Source organism: Clinocottus analis, unplaced genomic scaffold (genome assembly GCF_023055335.1).
Source record: "Clinocottus analis isolate CAN_PGR_092001 unplaced genomic scaffold, fCliAna1.0.p SCAF_19, whole genome shotgun sequence".
Taxonomy (NCBI): Eukaryota; Metazoa; Chordata; class Actinopteri; order Perciformes; family Cottidae; genus Clinocottus; species Clinocottus analis.
Genome location: NW_027175920.1, coordinates 5,839,548 through 5,857,485, shown reverse-complemented (window position 1 = coordinate 5,857,485; position 17,938 = coordinate 5,839,548). Strand labels below are relative to the sequence as shown.

General features: G+C 44.9%; 1 protein-coding gene across 25 annotated transcripts in view; it reads right to left on the bottom strand.

Annotated features, from left to right (window-relative positions):
* tcf7l2 (transcription factor 7 like 2) overlaps positions 1-17,938 on the bottom strand; it is an 88,261-nt gene that overhangs the window by 42,498 nt on the left and 27,825 nt on the right. For 13 of the 25 annotated variants that reach the window (XM_068583686.1, XM_068583687.1, XM_068583691.1 and 10 more), the window contains exons 4-5: positions 15,137-15,238; positions 8,101-8,160 (exon numbers count right to left, since the gene is read on the bottom strand). The exons of 4 other annotated variants lie outside the window; for them this stretch is intronic. In XM_068583686.1, coding sequence (XP_068439787.1) covers positions 8,101-8,160; positions 15,137-15,238 — 162 coding nt within the window. The remainder of the gene's footprint in view (positions 1-8,100; positions 8,161-15,136; positions 15,239-17,938) is intronic. 8 more of the 25 variants (XM_068583693.1, XM_068583699.1, XM_068583700.1 and 5 more) reach the window with 1 other exon arrangement.

Here is a 17,938-nt window from a genome sequence, read left to right as displayed (position 1 = left end):
TAGGGTCCACGCCTTTGATTTGGCGCGGTCAGAGGGCTTATTAAACGCAATCACCAGCGTGCACTCTGGCATGCTCGCATCAATAATGAGCGCAATCGTCTGGAGAAAGTGTCAATTCCAATGGAGATTGAAGAAGGAAGCAGATCAGGCCTACAGCTCCATCTCAGAAAAAAAACACTGAAAGAACTGCGGGCTCGTGAGAAAACCCAAATTTGGGCCGGACCAAGCTCCTCAAGGGAGTTGCCAGGTTTACGGAGGTAAGGAAGCGGAAAAAACTGAAATGTGCAGCGCAATAAATGAGGGAAAAGTGGGGGGGGGGGGGGATATTTCTGAAATCAATATGCTGGAGACAGAATGCTGAAATCAAAGGTATCAGAGAGCCATGTGCAGAAATCTTAGAGATGGAGGAGAAAGCTAGCAGGAGTATTTTCCAGCCACTGCTGCTCCTCATCCACAGCTTCAGCTCCCCGCTCGGTCGGCCCTCTGTGATGTGCGCCTGTGTCCACTGGGGGCTACAATTAGCCCATCAAACTCATTCCAGCCGGGAATCCACAGCGCCTCTCCAATCCTCTTTTCTGGCTCTCCGATGCCCGGGCTCCTCCAAAGAGACAGGCAACTTGTAAGACTAGGGGAGGTAGCCTTTGATGTGCCAGGTTCTGCCGAGGCCTCCCTTTTTGCTCATATCAAGGCTCAGGAGATACAACAATTAAAATGGCGGGAGAGGCAGGCTGACACCGCAGCGTGCACCCGTGCAGCTTGCGTGCCACGTGCACCTTGGACATGGCCGTCGTCGGTAGGAGGGTGGGGGGGGGGAGGGTGCACCGCAGCAATAGAGCAGATGTCAGTGCCCCAGTGACTCGTGAAGCAACGAGAAGCAACATACCAGTTGAGAGCTCTCTATGCCAATGAAATTAATCTGTCATGTGGCTCCTTCTGGCTTCTGATTGGCTGGCCCTGTTTTTTTTCCCCCCGTCTGTTTCAGAGCTCTCTGCCCTGTGGCAGTGGTGCAGCATTTCACAACATTTTCTGGCAGGTGATCCTGTATTTACTTTGAATGTTACTTCACTTACATTTCCACATTAATTGTCTAAATAATTCATGAAGCAAAATTTCAGTCTTTTTCACATTTCAATTGTAAAGATTAGCTGCTATTTGTTTTACATAATTTTATATTTTAGGGTTTCCCTAAATTTATTATGACCCTATAGCAATCAAGAGTCGTTATATTCGTATGTAACTATAAGTGTAGTATTGTTCTGTTGGGGGTTGTATTCCAGCAACATGAAGGTAAGCTCCAAATGTAATATATGGAACCGAGGATACACTTCAGTTATATATATATATATATATATATATATATATATATATATATATATATATATATATATATTCTACCTTTGACCTCATCTCAAGAGATGCCATGTTGTGTCCTGAACAATCTCTTGGCCTGTGTTGCAGTCGGCTGCTGCTTAACGTGAGACACAGCTCCACGTCTGTCTCTGCTCTAGTGGGGCTCGGTGGCAGACAGCCAGGTAATTACACAGCACTGACTACCAGCCCGGAGACTACGGCCCACTGCCACACACACACATACACAAAAACACGTATTTGTATGCGAGTATACAGATCACACAACCCCAACCCCACCTGCACACACACATGACATCTTTCTCCCATTTATCTCCACACACGCACACACACACACACACACACACACACACACACACACACACACACACACACACACACACACACACAGAGGCCCCCGCCAAACACAAGGACTACATTATGTCAAGGAGGATTACAATGACTCCAACCTGACCCGGCTCTCTGCAGCTGCTCTGCCTCTGGCGTGAGTGTGCCAAAATTTACTGCTTGAGGTAAAAGACTGTACACAGTTTAAACAGTTGTGTACTTATGCAGATACGCAGCTTCTGCGTGTGGTTTGCGTTAGTTTGCTGCTGTGGAGCGAGCTGGAGTCGGGCCCAATATGTCATTTAGGGTCAGTGATCTATTCACTTTCAATTCCCTGAATTCAGGAAGTGGTTAATTATTTATTGTTTTAATCCTCAAAAGATACATGAATGGATAAACTACTCAGTCTGCATATTCAATCTCAAAATGTGGAATTGTGAGAAAACTGCTTTAATCTCTTTTAACTATTGTTGATGATGTCTGGCACAGAAATACTGTTGTCTCTTTACTTATAATTTATGATCATAACATCCACCATATTGTGCACTCTTCCAGGTTATTGCGATCTCTGCCACATCACATGTAAGAAGATTTTATCAGCTCTGTTTAATTCATTTGCTTTAGTCGTCATGCATGCACAAAGACCCTAGTATGACATCACTACTTCTTAAAGCCTTTGCGAGAGCTTAAGGCATCCAAACACAATGGTGTATACAGAGTCGCCACAAAGTCGCTCCAAAAAGCAGATATTGTAGATTATCTACAGGGCTGATTTCATTAGTTTTTATGATTCCTCACTCATCCCAAAAAGACTTTGAGGAAGTAGTACTTTAAAATATCAAGAGCATAGTGATACTTCATCATGGTAATGTCATTACTCCCATTGTTATGAGTTTTAAAACCTTCATATGAGGTGAATGTCATCTATGGCTGACATTAGACTACAAGGGGTTTGGTCACTTGATTACAAAAGCGCCAAAAAGTCAGTCAGTTGGGCAAGTAAACGGCATTTAAAACAAAAGGAAGTCATGCTTCAAGCAAGCAGGAGGTATCTTCTCTCCCTTGTCGGTTATTGCAGACTTTATCCAAAGAAAAAAATCTTAAAAAAAATGAAAAAAAAATGCAATGGATTCCAGTGAATGCCAGTGAGAATCAAGCGAGCTATTCATGCTGCCAGTTGATTTAGGCACGCCTCGCTACACACCAATCAGCCCGGCCCCGGCCTCACCAGCCACTCACTTGTCTGCCATTCCAACACAAGATGGAGACAGTGCCAAAAGTTCCAATTAAAATATCCATTTGTGATGTCTGTGCAGAAAAAAAAGAACAAAAAAAAAAAAACAGTACCAGGCTTTTTCGATAGCGTAGGAGAAAATACAACAAAAGCTGCCAAAATTCTGTGGACAAGCCACATACTTAAGAGTTTTCTGTCTACACAAACTAAATAAGTATGAAGAGTGTGTGTAGGCAGAATGTGTGTGCACGGGAGTGGGAGCGTCTTGTTATGGAGGAACAGAGCATGTTGCAGATAAGAGGGCGACGCTGTTCAAAGAAAAAGGCAGGCCGGTAAAGTGCGCGCCGATTCGACATCATCGCCTTACTGTCCCTTAATGAGCCTGGAGAGGAAGTCTGGTGTCCATAGAATCCGCTCCTGTCTCGCTCCAATCACGCTGCTGGGCTTTTTATTCAAATCTCACACACAACTGTCACACAGCCAGTCTGGCCGCGCTGTTTATCGTATTCCAGGAGGATGTTAACAAGACAAATGAATGAATAAATACACAAATAATGCGTTTAGGTAATGTTAATAATGTATGAAATGGAAGCTGCTTTTTGACAGTAGCGCTGCACTAAGGATTCTTCCCAACTTTGGTGACAGGCTTGTTTATTCTTTTCCCAGCATGCAATTCTCGGCATCGTTTCGCAGACGACGTCTGGCCAATGGTATAGCACATCTCACTGATGAGGGAAAAGTGGTGTGACACATTATTTGAGACTTCTCTCCCATGAAAAACAAAACTAAACATATACTGTCAGGATTGAGCCGTCTCTCCCTTCATCCAAAACGTCGAGTATGATGATCCCCCTTAATCTCATGGAATCCAGGTCTCCTTTCCACCCCATGACACTTCCCTCCTGCTATTACATGACTGATTTCAGTGACGTTTTAACAGGCCATTCAATTAGAGCACATTTTTTTCCAGAACGGCTGCATAAGTAAATACAAAAGCATGTGCACACCTGCACAGGTATGCAGGAGCAGTCAAATCACAGGGTCACGTGCCGCAAAGAACTGTCCCAAACTTCCAGGACTATTATAAAAGGAAAGAACAAAAAACAGGAGCGGAGGGGGCGGGGGGGGGAGAGAACGCTCAAAGACATTGACTGGGTAGGAAAATAAGTCTCTCATCAAATTCCTTCCCTGGGCCGAGACAAAAGCAGGACCTGGCACTCAGGCACCGTCGACTACACACACTCGGAAGACGGAGAAGAAGAAAATAACAACACGCACATCAAAACCGGAGCCAAACAAATCCAAGAAAAGTTCAGATAGGTCTTCAGTGGAACTGCCAAGAGGAACAAAATCAAATAAATTGGAGCGGGGGGGTAGTCTCGTTCAGGCTGGCCCGACAAACCGGAAAACATTGTTTAGAATATATGAGGAAGGTGACAGAGGACGATGCTAAATGACTCAGAAAGCAGATACCCCGTGTTTACCCTCGCAAACTCCAAAGAAAAGCCCCTCTCCTGTTATAACGCAAAACTGAATTCAAGGCGGCTTAAGTGCTCTCTGGAATCACTCAGCATTCCTCCGTCTTCAACACACACACACACACACACGCACACGCACACACACACACACACACACACAGTTCAAATTTGACTGTGACAGTGTATTCATCCATAACTGTGATTTGTTCTTTGGGGAATTTGGCGGGGCTTCATATTCTCTCCCCCCATCTTTCCCCACTCCAGCCCCCATCTCCTCTCGCTGTCCAAAAGGCTGTCTCCATCACTCTCAATCCCGAGCTGATTTGTACATATGTACACAACAGACAGTCGCCATAGCAATTGTGGGATCGCTCAACGCTAAGTCATTAGGAAGACAGAGGGATTGACGAGGCGGCGTAGTGGTCTGATTAGGATTCAGGCGGCGGCAATAAGTTCTTTGGTGCGTTCTTGAAATATCTTTTGTAGTTTAATTAACAATTGTTTTTGTCTGATTATTGATTGCTTTAAGGTAATGCTTGCCATCTTAAATACTATCGTCTTAATTGATCTTGGCACTGCCCTGGGTTTCAGCCTTGAGGAAGAGTATAAATATTTAGTCTGCACTTCCCGGTGCTACTGAATTCAGGAAGTGTTTAGACCATGCGCACGGAGTGAGTGAAGCTTTCTAACTCACCATGTGGCTATTCTTAAAAGGCTTTGTTATTGGATGTCAATGCACAAAAGCTTTCCGATAGACCACGAAAACTTGACTTGTGACTTTATTAGAAACATTAAACTCCCGACAACTGCATTGTGAACTCAGGTCAATAGTTTCCCTAAAGAAACTGCCACGAGCGTTACTTATGTCCCTGATATCGAACAGTGACTCAAGCTAGACACCCTGTGCCGCCTGCAGACTAATATAACAGACAAACACAAAAGCTCTCATCTGCTATCGCACTTTTAGTCTGGTTGTTGTAGTAAACTGACAGCTGCCTCCATACAGAGAAGGCCTGGCTTGTCTTTGTTGTGATTGGTCGGCTCAAAAATACACAAGAAGCATGCTCCTCTAAAGAATGAAACTTTTCTCAACTTCAGAAAAGGCTGTCAGTTCATTGCAAACACACCTTTGCTTTTTCTTGACTAAACAAAGGGTGCACCTACAGCACATGCATGCATGCATACAATATGAGTTTATGAGTTTCATATGACTCAAAAGAGCAAAAACTACTCTGCATTCTGCCGGCTGCCCCTGGGATATGCACAAAATCTGTTCACCCAGTTTTCAAAAGTTCACTTCCAAACTTCCTGGAAAAAAAAGGGGGCAGACATTTCTGAGGAATAACAAAGAGGGTTAGTGGGAGTAATAACATTGTGTTTAATCCCACACAATTCTGCCTCGTACAAGAGCGAGAACAGCGAACCAAGGGGGGACTCGCAGTGAAAACAAACCAACGCTCCTGCAGACTGATGCGTTAGCAACGAGTACAACATAATCCAGTGTCAGGATCTATAACAAATTACTGAAAATATATTTCCTTTAGTGCATACCTAAATTGAGAATGATTCCAGCTAAGATAAGGTGTATGTTGAGACTAAACTCTTCATGCACTGACACAGAGTCTCCCCGTTTCCTCAGCTGCCCTCCTGCCCCCGTCTTCTTTTTCTACATTGTTCCCCCTCCGCTTTGTGGCTCAGCTCAAACCTCAGCCCCTTCCTCGCTGCTGCTGAGAGGGAAAGAAACGAGGTCACGAATCGCCTTACTCCAGCCTGCGTCCGTATGGTCACAACTCCCCTCCCCTCCCTTTTCCGCACCTTCCCCTCGCAGCACCTCTCACTCAAAACCTCATTCCATCACCGCGGCCAAATCCGCCTCATCCATTCCCCCCCCCTCCCCCCCCGTTTCATTTCTTCCCTCCGCCTCTTCTCCACTCCCACCCTTCCTGCGCCCTCAGCCCAGTGCTAATTGGTAAATCTGTTGAACCATGCCAGCCCCAACAATGAGACACCTGGAGTTCTGTCAAAACAAGTTCCCCTGTGAAACGGCCTCCAGTGTTAATACAGTAGCGCCCGGAGCTGCCGAGTCTGCTGTCGCTCACGAGGCCGGCCGCAGAACGGAGCCGGAAATCGCGCAATCCGGGGAAATTTAGGAGTGGTTCGTCGTAAATTTGATTATTTATCAACACTTCTGAACCTTGATCCTAGTTCTTTGTGCGAATGAACTATGACCAAATCACGATTACCACGTCTCTCTGAAAGCCTCCTGGGTTACAGTGTTGTTGTTTTTTAATCTTCTTGTCCAGGATCCGGCCCGCAAGTCTCTGGGTTAAATGAGTTCGCGCTGTCGTACGCAAACACATGGAAGTTATAACCTGACACAGCTCTGACTACCAGTCATCTAAAACTCCAGTCACACCTTAGAAGCAACGATACTACATCTACGCTGGTGTAGACAAAGGTGTGTTTGTCAGCCACACATGCAGAAAGACAGGCACACCCAACAGTGATCCTGCCAGACCTTGTCAAACAAGTTCTAGCAAAGACGCTTGTATAAGAGAAGGAGAGGAGGCCGGCAGCAAGTCGACAAGAGGATTGTTTTTCTGCTGTTACTTATTTCTCGTTGAAATCCTCATCGACAACACCGTCACATTAATAGCTATTTGCACCATAAAGCATGATTTATCTTGTTTCTCTCTTTTCTTTTTTGACTTTTTTTTGCGTTAACTGGCAACAAATGCCCTGCAGAGTGTGCAAAATCAACAAGCAATTGATTAGTCAAACAATTCAAGCAGGCAATCCACAGAGCCGTGGAGATTAATAAACTTGCCCTATGGGTGTCAAAGTGCCAGCATCTATCCAGCTTCAACACAGGTGAACGAAACAAACCGAAACTGAAGTCCTCAGCATGTCAGCTGGCAGAGGCATCCAGACTAAGTCTACCTTTAAGGTCCACGTTCTTTACATTACAGTTTGTATTCAAGTGATTTCTTTTTTCTTTTTAAGGTTACAGGACAACTACAGAAAAATCTGGACTGTCTTGGATTAGATAACGTGCAGTGTTACTTCACTTTAAGGTTAGGTCATACATCCAGGCCCAGATGCTGTTTATAAAGACAGCGCAGCAGCTTCTCAATGAAGTACAAACACAACTAAAAGACTGGTGGCTCGTAGGCCTACTCTAAGCAACTGCACCCGCCATGACTCTCAAAGCTCAACAGTTCCTTATCGTTAAACATGAACGAACCAGAGACTGATACCGGTTAGTCATAAGACAAATAAAGTTGGCAAATGGAATCCTTAACACAGAGAAATGAGAAAAGAGCCAAACAAAGATAAACAAGAAAACACCTTGACTACCCGGTGAGGCCCTTTTTTTTTTTTTTTAGTGTTTCACATTTTAAGGAAGCACTTTGAAATGTTTGTACCATCCAAAGTATCCCTCCCCCACAAACATCGTATCACCGAATTGACATTTCAGACATTAAAAAAAGCACACCAGCAACAAAGCAGCAGCACGCAATGATAGCACAAAGCACAACACAGCATGATTATCATTATCATCATTATCATTATCATCATCACCAGTATTGAGGTTATTTTTGTTTAAAATCATCAATTATCAGTTGTTAATTTGCGTGTGGAATCAGCCAAAAAAATCCAACAAGATATTTTTGGAATTCAAAGGTCTCTCACCAAATGAAATTGGTGAAGGCTCAGATCTGACTGTCCGGGGAATTCCCAGCAGAAGGGCCCCTGAAAGGCAAAGATGGATGTTCCCAAGTCACACAATTATATCAGCTCTCCATCTCTCCATCTCTCAATCCCTCTCTCTCTCTCCCTCACTCTTTCTCTCTCTCTCTCGCACTCTCTCTCTCACACACACAGACAGACACACACATATACACACACACACACACACATCTGCACACAATCCTAGCCGGCCAGGTTTTATGCAAAAGAAACATGTTCTCGCTGGAAATAAAGCATCCCCTGGCTTTTTAGTTATTTAAACTACTACCTCGTCTCTGCTGGCTCAGCATTCTCCTGGGTGCATGTTCGGCCACATTATTATTAATCTTACACGGCTAGACTGGGAGAACACTGGCTCTGCACTGGTTACATGGCTGTTGGTACTGGCTGGCTGGTTGTTAAAACATTTTTTTCACTTTGCTAGAACATTGCATCTCCTCCCCATCTACACCCTCAGAGATGTTCAGGAGCAGTCAGGCTGCTCTGGGGAGCCACTGTCGCCGCAAAGTGATAGCTATCACGGTCCGACACAGGAGGAGTAAATAACATCGCCCGAGTGTCGGAAGTCATGTGTTTCTTGATGTTCAATTAGAAAGTAAATGGGAAGTAAGAAAGTCTGCCGACTACGGGTCCCCAGAGCGGTCATGTCTGCTATGTTCATCGCTACACTGTGTGCACTGACGCTGAAGCTGTGAGCTGCCTAGTCTTACTAGCTGGTTACATCCAAGTGTCTTCAGAGGAGGAGGAGGGATTCAGAGGTTAACCTGGCAGATCTGTGCCTGCTGCTCGGAAGAGCAGAAATTCAGATCTTACATCGTTGTTAGAAATGTCAGGAGATGATAGAGGACAGGGAAGGAAGAAAGAGGAGGAAAATAAGGAAAGGGAGTTATTGATTTCCTAAGGAAGAAAGGACATGCTAGTGGAAGTCTCAGAACATGCGGAGAAACGCAACAGGGCATTTAGTTTACTGAAGGGCTCCGGGACCTGAGAACTACTGCGCCAGTCGCTTCCTCTGCAACAAGATCACTGGGTTCTATTTGTACTTGTGCTTGACCCCGGGGCCAGCGAGATAACTTTTCATAACAGCTATGCAGTGAACACTGTGGTTATTGGTTAACACGCACGCACACACGCACGCACGCACACAGAGACACACACACTTACAGATACAGATACGTATTATCCTTTTAAATGTGCATGTCCAACACAGAGTCACACATCCCTGGGGTAGTTTAAGTTCACAGGGGTTATTCAACGGTCAAATAACACAGCAAGGAAAAATAGACGACAATACCCTAGAGCTATTTACACACACAAAAACGAACACAGAGTCAAAACAAAAGAACTGCTTTTCACATTTCCTACAGTAAAATGTTGTAATGGAGAGGCTCTATTACGATGTTCTTCGCACATTCAATGTATTAATTATAAGTTATTTAACCCAAAGGGCAATTTATGACCAAGAACCTTTACTTTCAAATGCTTCGTGCTAAAGTAGCGAGAAGACGCTTGAGTCAATCTGCGGTTTTGTTGCTGACTAAGCCGACACTGAGTGGATTGTCTGTGGGAACATGTGTCCGTCCCGGCTGCCGGACGGACAAAATGACTGAGGTGCTCTCATCTTCATTGTCACAGTTCCCGGGCCTGACGCCACGTCTCGATGGCCTCAGATTTGGGCCCAAGCCGATGATGTAAGCGTGACCCCTTGAACAAACGTCTCGTCTGGAGAAGACAGTGCGCTACTACGGCTGACAGGCACAATGGTCTCTGTCTGAGGTCTGGATCGCGTGCCCGAAAAGAGCTGAGATCTTCAATCGCGACGGCGCTTGTAAATAAGATTTCAAAATCGATAATGATACGGCACATTCGATTGAGAAATATCTATCCTATATGCCCAAAAAGTGGCCACTGCAATGAATGAATACATTTGTGCGGTATGGGCTTCCTCTTGCAGCAAAGGTTAAGGGTGGATGGATGCATGCGCAGAAGGAAGACAAAAGCGGGGGAGAGGTTATTTGGAAGAAGGAGCACAGTTTAAGGTCGGCATAAGCCAGGATAGAGAAAGCCTTCTAGGTAAAGCCTATGGACAGTGTGTGGGTGGTGTCTGCTGACCATGGGGTCGCTCATTAACAGCTGAGGAGGCCAGGCATCCCAGAGTTCTGGGCAATTGTTTGGCTAGCCCAGGTGCACGGCCCATTCAGACCACAGGAAGCCCCCTTTATCCCCATTACTCTAAAAAATGGACAGAGACGCGGTCAAGGAAGGTGAATGTGATCCTGGATCCGTCTTTTCTAACACAAACAGAGAGCCGCGGCCGCGTGCCCATCCAGTCCTCTGGCCCATTGTCGGGATCCACAGAGTCATTGTGGCGTTTCTTTTCTGAATGCCTGGCTAAGATGCAATTTTGTTTTTTTGTTGTTTTTTTTCATAATAATCAAAAACACGTCAGCTCTTTCAACAAAAGCCTCTCTCCAGAACACATTCTTCAGGGGAATCAAGACTGAATGGGAATAAAATAAGTATGTTCAGGAGTTGTAAAGGCTAAGGTGGGAGGTCTTGCAGGCCATAAAAATGGCCAGATTCCATCACTTCCTCCGCACTAATTACCATACACTTGGAGCAAGTGCCCTCCCTCTCTTCATCCCTGCGCCCATGCTTCACTACCTCTGACACGCACGCACACACAATAACGCACAGTGAGGCGCAGTTGGGAAATGGTTAACACTCCAGCCGTCCCCTGCTGCCAGTGAAAGCCCACAAAACAATGGAGACATTGTTCAGCCAGGACAAGGCTGTAGACTCTAAGGCTGTGTGAGCGTGCGTATGCACGTGAATGTCAGGAAAGTAGTTTGTGTGCGTGTGTGTGTGTGTGGTTCTGTGTGTGTGTATGTGTGTGTGTGTATATGCTCTTAACATTTGCATGTTTCTGCCCCAATTCCCAGAACGGTAAATTCAGAAACGCGATTTAATAAGAATGAACTTCCATTTGAAACACTTTCAATACTTTTACACATTTCATTGTGTAAAGGTTCTGTACTTTAGCTTTAAAAAAGAAAGTTTGATCAAATGACTGTGAGATGAGGTGGTTTAATACCGTTCAGTCAAACGATGTCATGATGATATTAGCAACATGAGCCGTGACTCCTGCTGAGTCCCTTACTGCACTATTGTTGATGCTATCAACACACGCACATGTTAAGTACTGGATTTACAAAACAATCTGAGATGGTATGTTGTGTTACTGGGGCAGTAATCACTGTCTAAATGTTGGAAGTGGAAAAACACAACAACATACACACTCACACACCTTCCTAAATTTGGCCACCCGCTTAAAGCTGATTCCACAAAGTCTCCTCAAGTCCACGATTTCAAATTAAAACATCACAATAAAAAAAGACAAGTTGACAAAGCCAGGACTGTTTACGGGTTTTCCCTCAGGAGCTGTGCGGGGCATGAAAAAAATGCTTCTTGGACTCTCTGCCTCAAAAAAATACACATCAATAGGTGGATAAATATTGAATAACTTTCAGCCAATGGCATAAAAGTTCAGCGGCGGCAGGTTTTGAGGCTGCCTGCGGGGTGGTCAGGCACTTCAAAGGGTCCCGCCTGGCCCCCTTTGAGGGCATGGTAAACAGGGGCATACAGCGCGCCCTCAGAAAGACCAGACTGCGTGAGGTCACTTCCCCTTTTCTCGGCTGATCCTCTCGCATTTCACCTCGCCTGAGCCTTCCGGCCAGAAATGAGAGCGTCTGTCAGCGTATCCGTCCCTGTCCGTCTCTCCTCCGACTCCAACAACTTTCTCAGAGGCCTTATCTGCAGTCATCTACGTCTTTCCCTCTATCTCTAACTGTCTTTCTATTGTTGTTTCAACTGTCTCAGGGTCACTTGGCCTTCAGATTGCTGTTATCTAGCGGGCCGATCCACGGCTTCTTATCACGACCGATGCAGCCTGCGAGCGCTGCCGACAGGCAGAGATCAAGGCGCCTGGAGTGTTTCTTCGCATTTGTAAACAAAAAGAAACTACCGTTTATGGCCGGATTGATTGATAAGGGGATCACGTACCGGAACATGTTGGCCTACAACTTCTGGTATTAAAAAAAAAAAGGAAAAAAGAAAAAGGGCTTGACTGATTGAGTGACACCAGCGGGAGTCCGTGTGAGGTTATCATTGGCATTCACGATGCTGTCCACAGTAATCTGTCTTTTCTATATGTACAACAGCCGGTATGATGCAAACCAGGGAAACATTCAATCACACTTCTCTCTCAGTCAGAGGTGGATGCCGGAGCAGGATGGCAGCAGCGGCAACTATACAAGCTGCATTTCACATTCAATTTGATCACTCTGTGCTAACAGCGAGATGTGTGCCTATGCAGCGATGCTGCAATTCCTCTGATCTTACCAGCTTGTGTGTATTCTATCAAACAGATCACACCAGGGCTGGGCAATACGACCACAAATATTACAATATATTGTCTCATATTGATCAGTGTCAGTACTAATCACCATGTCAGTTTAATAGGGCTCCCTCTGTTTCATTCTGCTTTTTTGCCTTCTGCTTAGAACTAAAGCTTAAAGAACGAAAGAAACCAGAAGGTTCATTAAAATTTCAGAAACTAAGTTATTTAACATCAAATACAACTGTTTTTTTTAGTTTTTTTTTTTTTTTACCCTGCAAAGACACATTAAGAATTTGGACAAGTCTCTAAAGTTGTGGCTAAAATTGCCATCCAAGGGCAGAAATCTGAGATCTCAATGACGACCAAATCCTACCTTTATCTGTGCTGAAAACCTAATAGAATTACAATTACCTCATATAATGTAAATATCAGTCACTTTTTATATCAACATCTTTTTTACATCATGCTAATTTATCACTTATCACTCATTTTTGCATGATCTTTTCATATAATTCACACATTGTGTGGTTGTGAATGGATCTGTACTTCCGCAATGTGCAGAGCGTATTGTTTCCATCTGACTGCTTGTCCATCTTTGTTGTTTCAAGTTTGTTTTCGCCCCACAGCCACTTTTGTGTTTTGGTGTTGCCTCTTTGTTGCCAGCCTGTTAGTGTTGCACGCCCGCCTGTTTGTATTAGGCTACAACTAGATAGAGCAACGAAAATAGGTGCTTGATTTTATTTGTGCCAAAAATTTAAAAAAACAGAGCGATGTAAAATAAAAAAATATACGTTACAACCGAAATGTGTATAAAATGACGCCATTAGTGTGTTGTGAGAAGTTGGAGCTGCAACGATTACACTTTACTGGTGTTCTCAAACTTATTTTAAAAGGGAACCGTGCAGCAGGAGTTTAGCTAGATGTGAGGTGGTAAGTATTTACAGCCATATGACTCATAGCAGGATAAAACCACAAGTATTTACCTGCAGCTTTTGCTGCCTACGACCAGTTTAATGACTTCATAGGAGTTGGGACTCTTTTCTCAGCGACTCCTAAAATAACAAAGTAAGAAGAGGCCCCCTGAACTCTTTGGTATAAAAATAACACGAGCATCGCAGGGAAAGATAAGGAGGGCCTAAGCTGGGCTTGTTTTGTTCAGAATAACGCTGTCATCGTGAGCTCTTTGTCTTAAATGCAACTTTTGACAAGGTTTCTGTTTCAAATAAACAGCCTTGTCGACTCCTGCTATTTTAGGACGTGCTTAACTTAAATGGGCAAAATAGCGACGAGGCCTCGGCTTGCCAACTTTTGAGTATCTGCTGGAGATGGTATTTATTACAGACCATAAAAGTAACTGAACTGATCAAATGTCAAAAGTGACTCAGAGGGACACTCTGTCTTGACGCGGTAATTTGTGCGATAAAAAATCATTGCTTCCCTGTGTGTGAGCTCCATGACGACTGCTAACTGTGTTGTTGCACAGAGTGCATAAACAAAAAAAAAAAAAAGGGTCAGCCGTGTATTATTAGCCCCAGCGCTGAGCAGTCACCACAGGAGTTATTATATTCATGAGCACACAAACTTGGAAGGCTTCTTCGTCTAAAATCGTTAGACGCATTTTCAAATTTTCAATTTCCACAACAATATGTAGATGATGTCGATGCCCGACAACGAAACAAAAGTAACAACTGCGTCCAATAATGGCTCCGGGCCGCCACGATCACCTCACTAATTCTGCTCGATCCCCACACTCATTGATTTTCCTGGCTCACTCACCCTGTGACCACGTACACCTCCCTATGTTCAACCTCTCCGCTGACCTCCCGGAAACTTTATGCCTCTAGTTAACTACTAAGTTCACGTTAATTTGTTCACTCTTGAGCTGCTTGTCTCTTAGATATTGACATGCCTGGGGTGGATGCTCTGTTTGTGTGTGTGCGTGTGTGTGTGTGTGTGTGTGTGTGTGTGTACTGCATATGCCCCTATGGCTGACCAGCCAACTCTCCTGCCAGACTTCTCCAACTCCATGGATAGGGTAATCAATGTTGAAGAACCGCCCACACTTCCCCCTCAAAGACGAGATGTTAGCAGCCCAGCATTAGCTCATTCTTAGGAAAAAAGTTGTCAAGATAAGGCCCGTTTTCCATAATCTTCCAGCTCAGTACAAGGCTGTGCTGATTTATCCTTTTCTCTGGGATCACTGTCCAAAGAACAACTGCTGCACCTGCCACCGCGGCGTCTGCCTCCTGATCACTCGCTAACAGACAAAAGCTCTACTCTCCGAGATCCACACAACAACTTCCATTGTCGAAATGTGCACGTGTAACAAGATTACAAGATTACATAAATACTGACTGGGTGTGTTAGTGACTGATTTAAAGGGTAAATGAAAACAAATGTGCATTTTTTTTTTTTTTCCAACCAAAACATCTATTAATGGGGAAAATGGGAGAGCTTTAACGCTGAAGACGTTTTCAGGATGGACGAGAGAGGAAAAGCAGGGCATGTGTGTCTTTCTGTCATGAATAAGGGAAGAAGAGCTGGTGAAAGAAGAAAAGTACCGGGCGGAGTGTTACTTACAACGATGTGTGCCGGTGACGGGGACCGGGCATCTTTAAGTGCTTGTCTACTTTGAAGACCTGCTTGTTGAACATCTAGCAGGGGCCATTTCATCTGTAGGTACTGAATGGTAGAAAGGAAACAGAATGGAAAGAAACAAACAAAACATGTTAACAATGCAGAAAGCAAAAACCAAAAAAAGAACAAACTTAAAAATAAGACAAAAAGGGAAGACGACATTTCTTGACAGGTGTGTGGGTGTGAAAACTCAAAAACATGGAAAAGCAAATAAAGATCTTAAGGCGGATGGTGGATGGGGTGAGGATGCATGTGTCTGAGCGTCCAGCAGGAGTGCACGCGGCAGATGTGTTAACCAAATGAATACACACTTTAAGAAATGTACTGCACAGAACTCTTTTGGGGGGCAGCCAGGCATCTACACAGTAAGCAGAAAAAAACGAGAGAAAAAACGATATTTTCTTTTAAAAAGTAGCTGACGGATGACTTTGGATTACATAAAGTCACTAATTTGGAGTTAGGGGAAAGCAGAGGTTAAAGGTACTGTACACGGCTCATGGCCTTAAGGTGACCTAATGTCATAAATGTGACTGTTGTCAGACTTTTATTGGAAGCCATAAAGAGGTTAAAGCGTGGCGTCTCACCACGCTCCTCTGGGGCTAAACCTCCTGACTGCTTCCATAAATGATTGACTTGGCCTCTATTAGTAGTCTCTCTCTCTCCTTCTCTCTCTCTCTCCCTCTCTCCCTCTCTCTCCCTCTCTCTACTGCACACACACACACACACACACACACACACAGAGATAAGCAGAAACAAGGGTCATGAGAAACATCTGTCTATGTTATAAACTGGGTGGAGTCCTTTTAATTTGATGACATGTGCTGTGTTAACTGTTCTACCTAAAACGGTTTATTACCTACATTTTTTAAATATTCAATTCCCGTCTGCCCCTGTAATCAGATTTGTTTTTGTTGCACAGATTCATATGAAAATGATCGGATAGCATGAATCCTTTGTGGATTTTAGACAGCCATTGGCTGCTTGGTGTTGACCTTGCTGTAGTATGTGGCCTGGACTCTGCTTGTCAATGTCACTGCCACCTAGTTTGAGGGAAATAGGTCACAGCAGCTGTTTCGGCTCTGAGGCCTTTGGAATGAGTAAAGAAGGTGAAGAGCCGGAAAGCCCATGAAGAGGGGAAACTACTGAGTTACTCTACACTCAAATATTGCCCTCATTGGCCACCTAGATGACGTCCTTGGTGTAACCTTGGTGCCACAGACACTTCAATTGGTACCACAAAGGCAGTCATGTAAAAATGAGCCTTCATATGAGCTGCTCCGTTACACACCAGATATTCCCTTAAAGAAGTCTGACAGGTGAACTTGAACTTGGATCTGTGCCGATGACGCCGCGTGGACATAAACCCTTCAACGTGATCAAGAAATCTGAATTCTCCTTTCCACATGTTCAGAGTGAGTTGCTCCACTTCAATATGCTTTCTGAACCCTACTCAGTCATATTTAATGAGTGATTGACATCATGTCGTTCTTTGCAATAATACCCCGGGGGAAAAAAGTTTTATAAATTATGACTTAATTGCAATCATCATCCGATCCTTTAAAAAGGATCGATGGAGTGCACCCGCTCTGTCTTGTGGCATCTTGACTGCTGTGATGCAGATACAAGACTACATCTATTTTGTGTGTGTGTGTGTGTTTGTGTGTGTGTGTAAGAGATGGTCAGAGATTGGGTGTGTCGCGACCCTTCCTGAGACTGTGTCTAAATCAGTGGTAATTAGCGAGGAGTTCACTGTGGGGTGCCTGCCAGTGGTAGACGCTGGAGGGAGTTATTGACTCCACGTCCTCGGTTACAGCCTGCGTAAGGAAAAAAAGAAACGCTTCGCTTCCTGGTCTTTCTCCACCACTACCACGCATTTATGACCCCAACATGGGTTTTATTGCTAAAAAACTGGATTTGTTTATGCTTGTTTGTATGTCCTGAGAGTGGAAAAAGGTAAAGGTTGTAAAAAAACAAAAAAAACTCCAGAGATGAGGTCTTGCAGGTTTTTTATGGACCCCCCACACTGGGTATTAATTGCCATGGAGGTGGGAGAGAGGAGGAGACGCAGTGGGAGGGGGTTGGGGGGGTTGTAGCAGTTAAAGAGGAGGAAGAGAGTGACGGGGCTGCTGTCATGTATGAGGTAATTCAAGACAGTGTCCATTGGTGCCAGGGGGGCTAGAAGACGGGGCAATGCTCGGGAGAAGGGGCGGTGAGGGGGGTGGGGGGTGGGGAGAGAGATTGTAAATCCAGTCATGGGAAAGTCCTGCCATTGCGTGTGCACACATGCTCACACATGCAAATATTCAAACACAGCTGCAGCCGGGGACGGGGTCGAGCGAGAGGACATTCTGAGTAGGTGGGTAAGGAACGTGAAGGTGACACCCCTGAGTGTGGCGGAGAGACACTGAAAAGACTGCAGAGAGAGAGAGAGAGAGAGAGAGAGAGAGAGAGAGAGAGAGAGAGAGAGAGAGAGAGAGAGGGTGGCGCAGCGCATGCCCTTACAAGTGGCTCCACTTCAGGCCTGCTATTGCAAATGTTCTCACAGACTAATCTCTCCTGCAGGTTTTACAAGCATGCCAAGGAAAACGGAGCCCTGGCAAGCGTCGTGCTTTCCGACCACCCCCCTGCGCCCCCCCGCCCCTCTGCCTTGGCCTCCTTCCTCTTCCTCCACCCGCCCGCCTGCCCTGCTAACCGACGCACTGCCTGGGCTCGAGTAGGCCGTGACCTCTGACCCCTCTCTGTTGC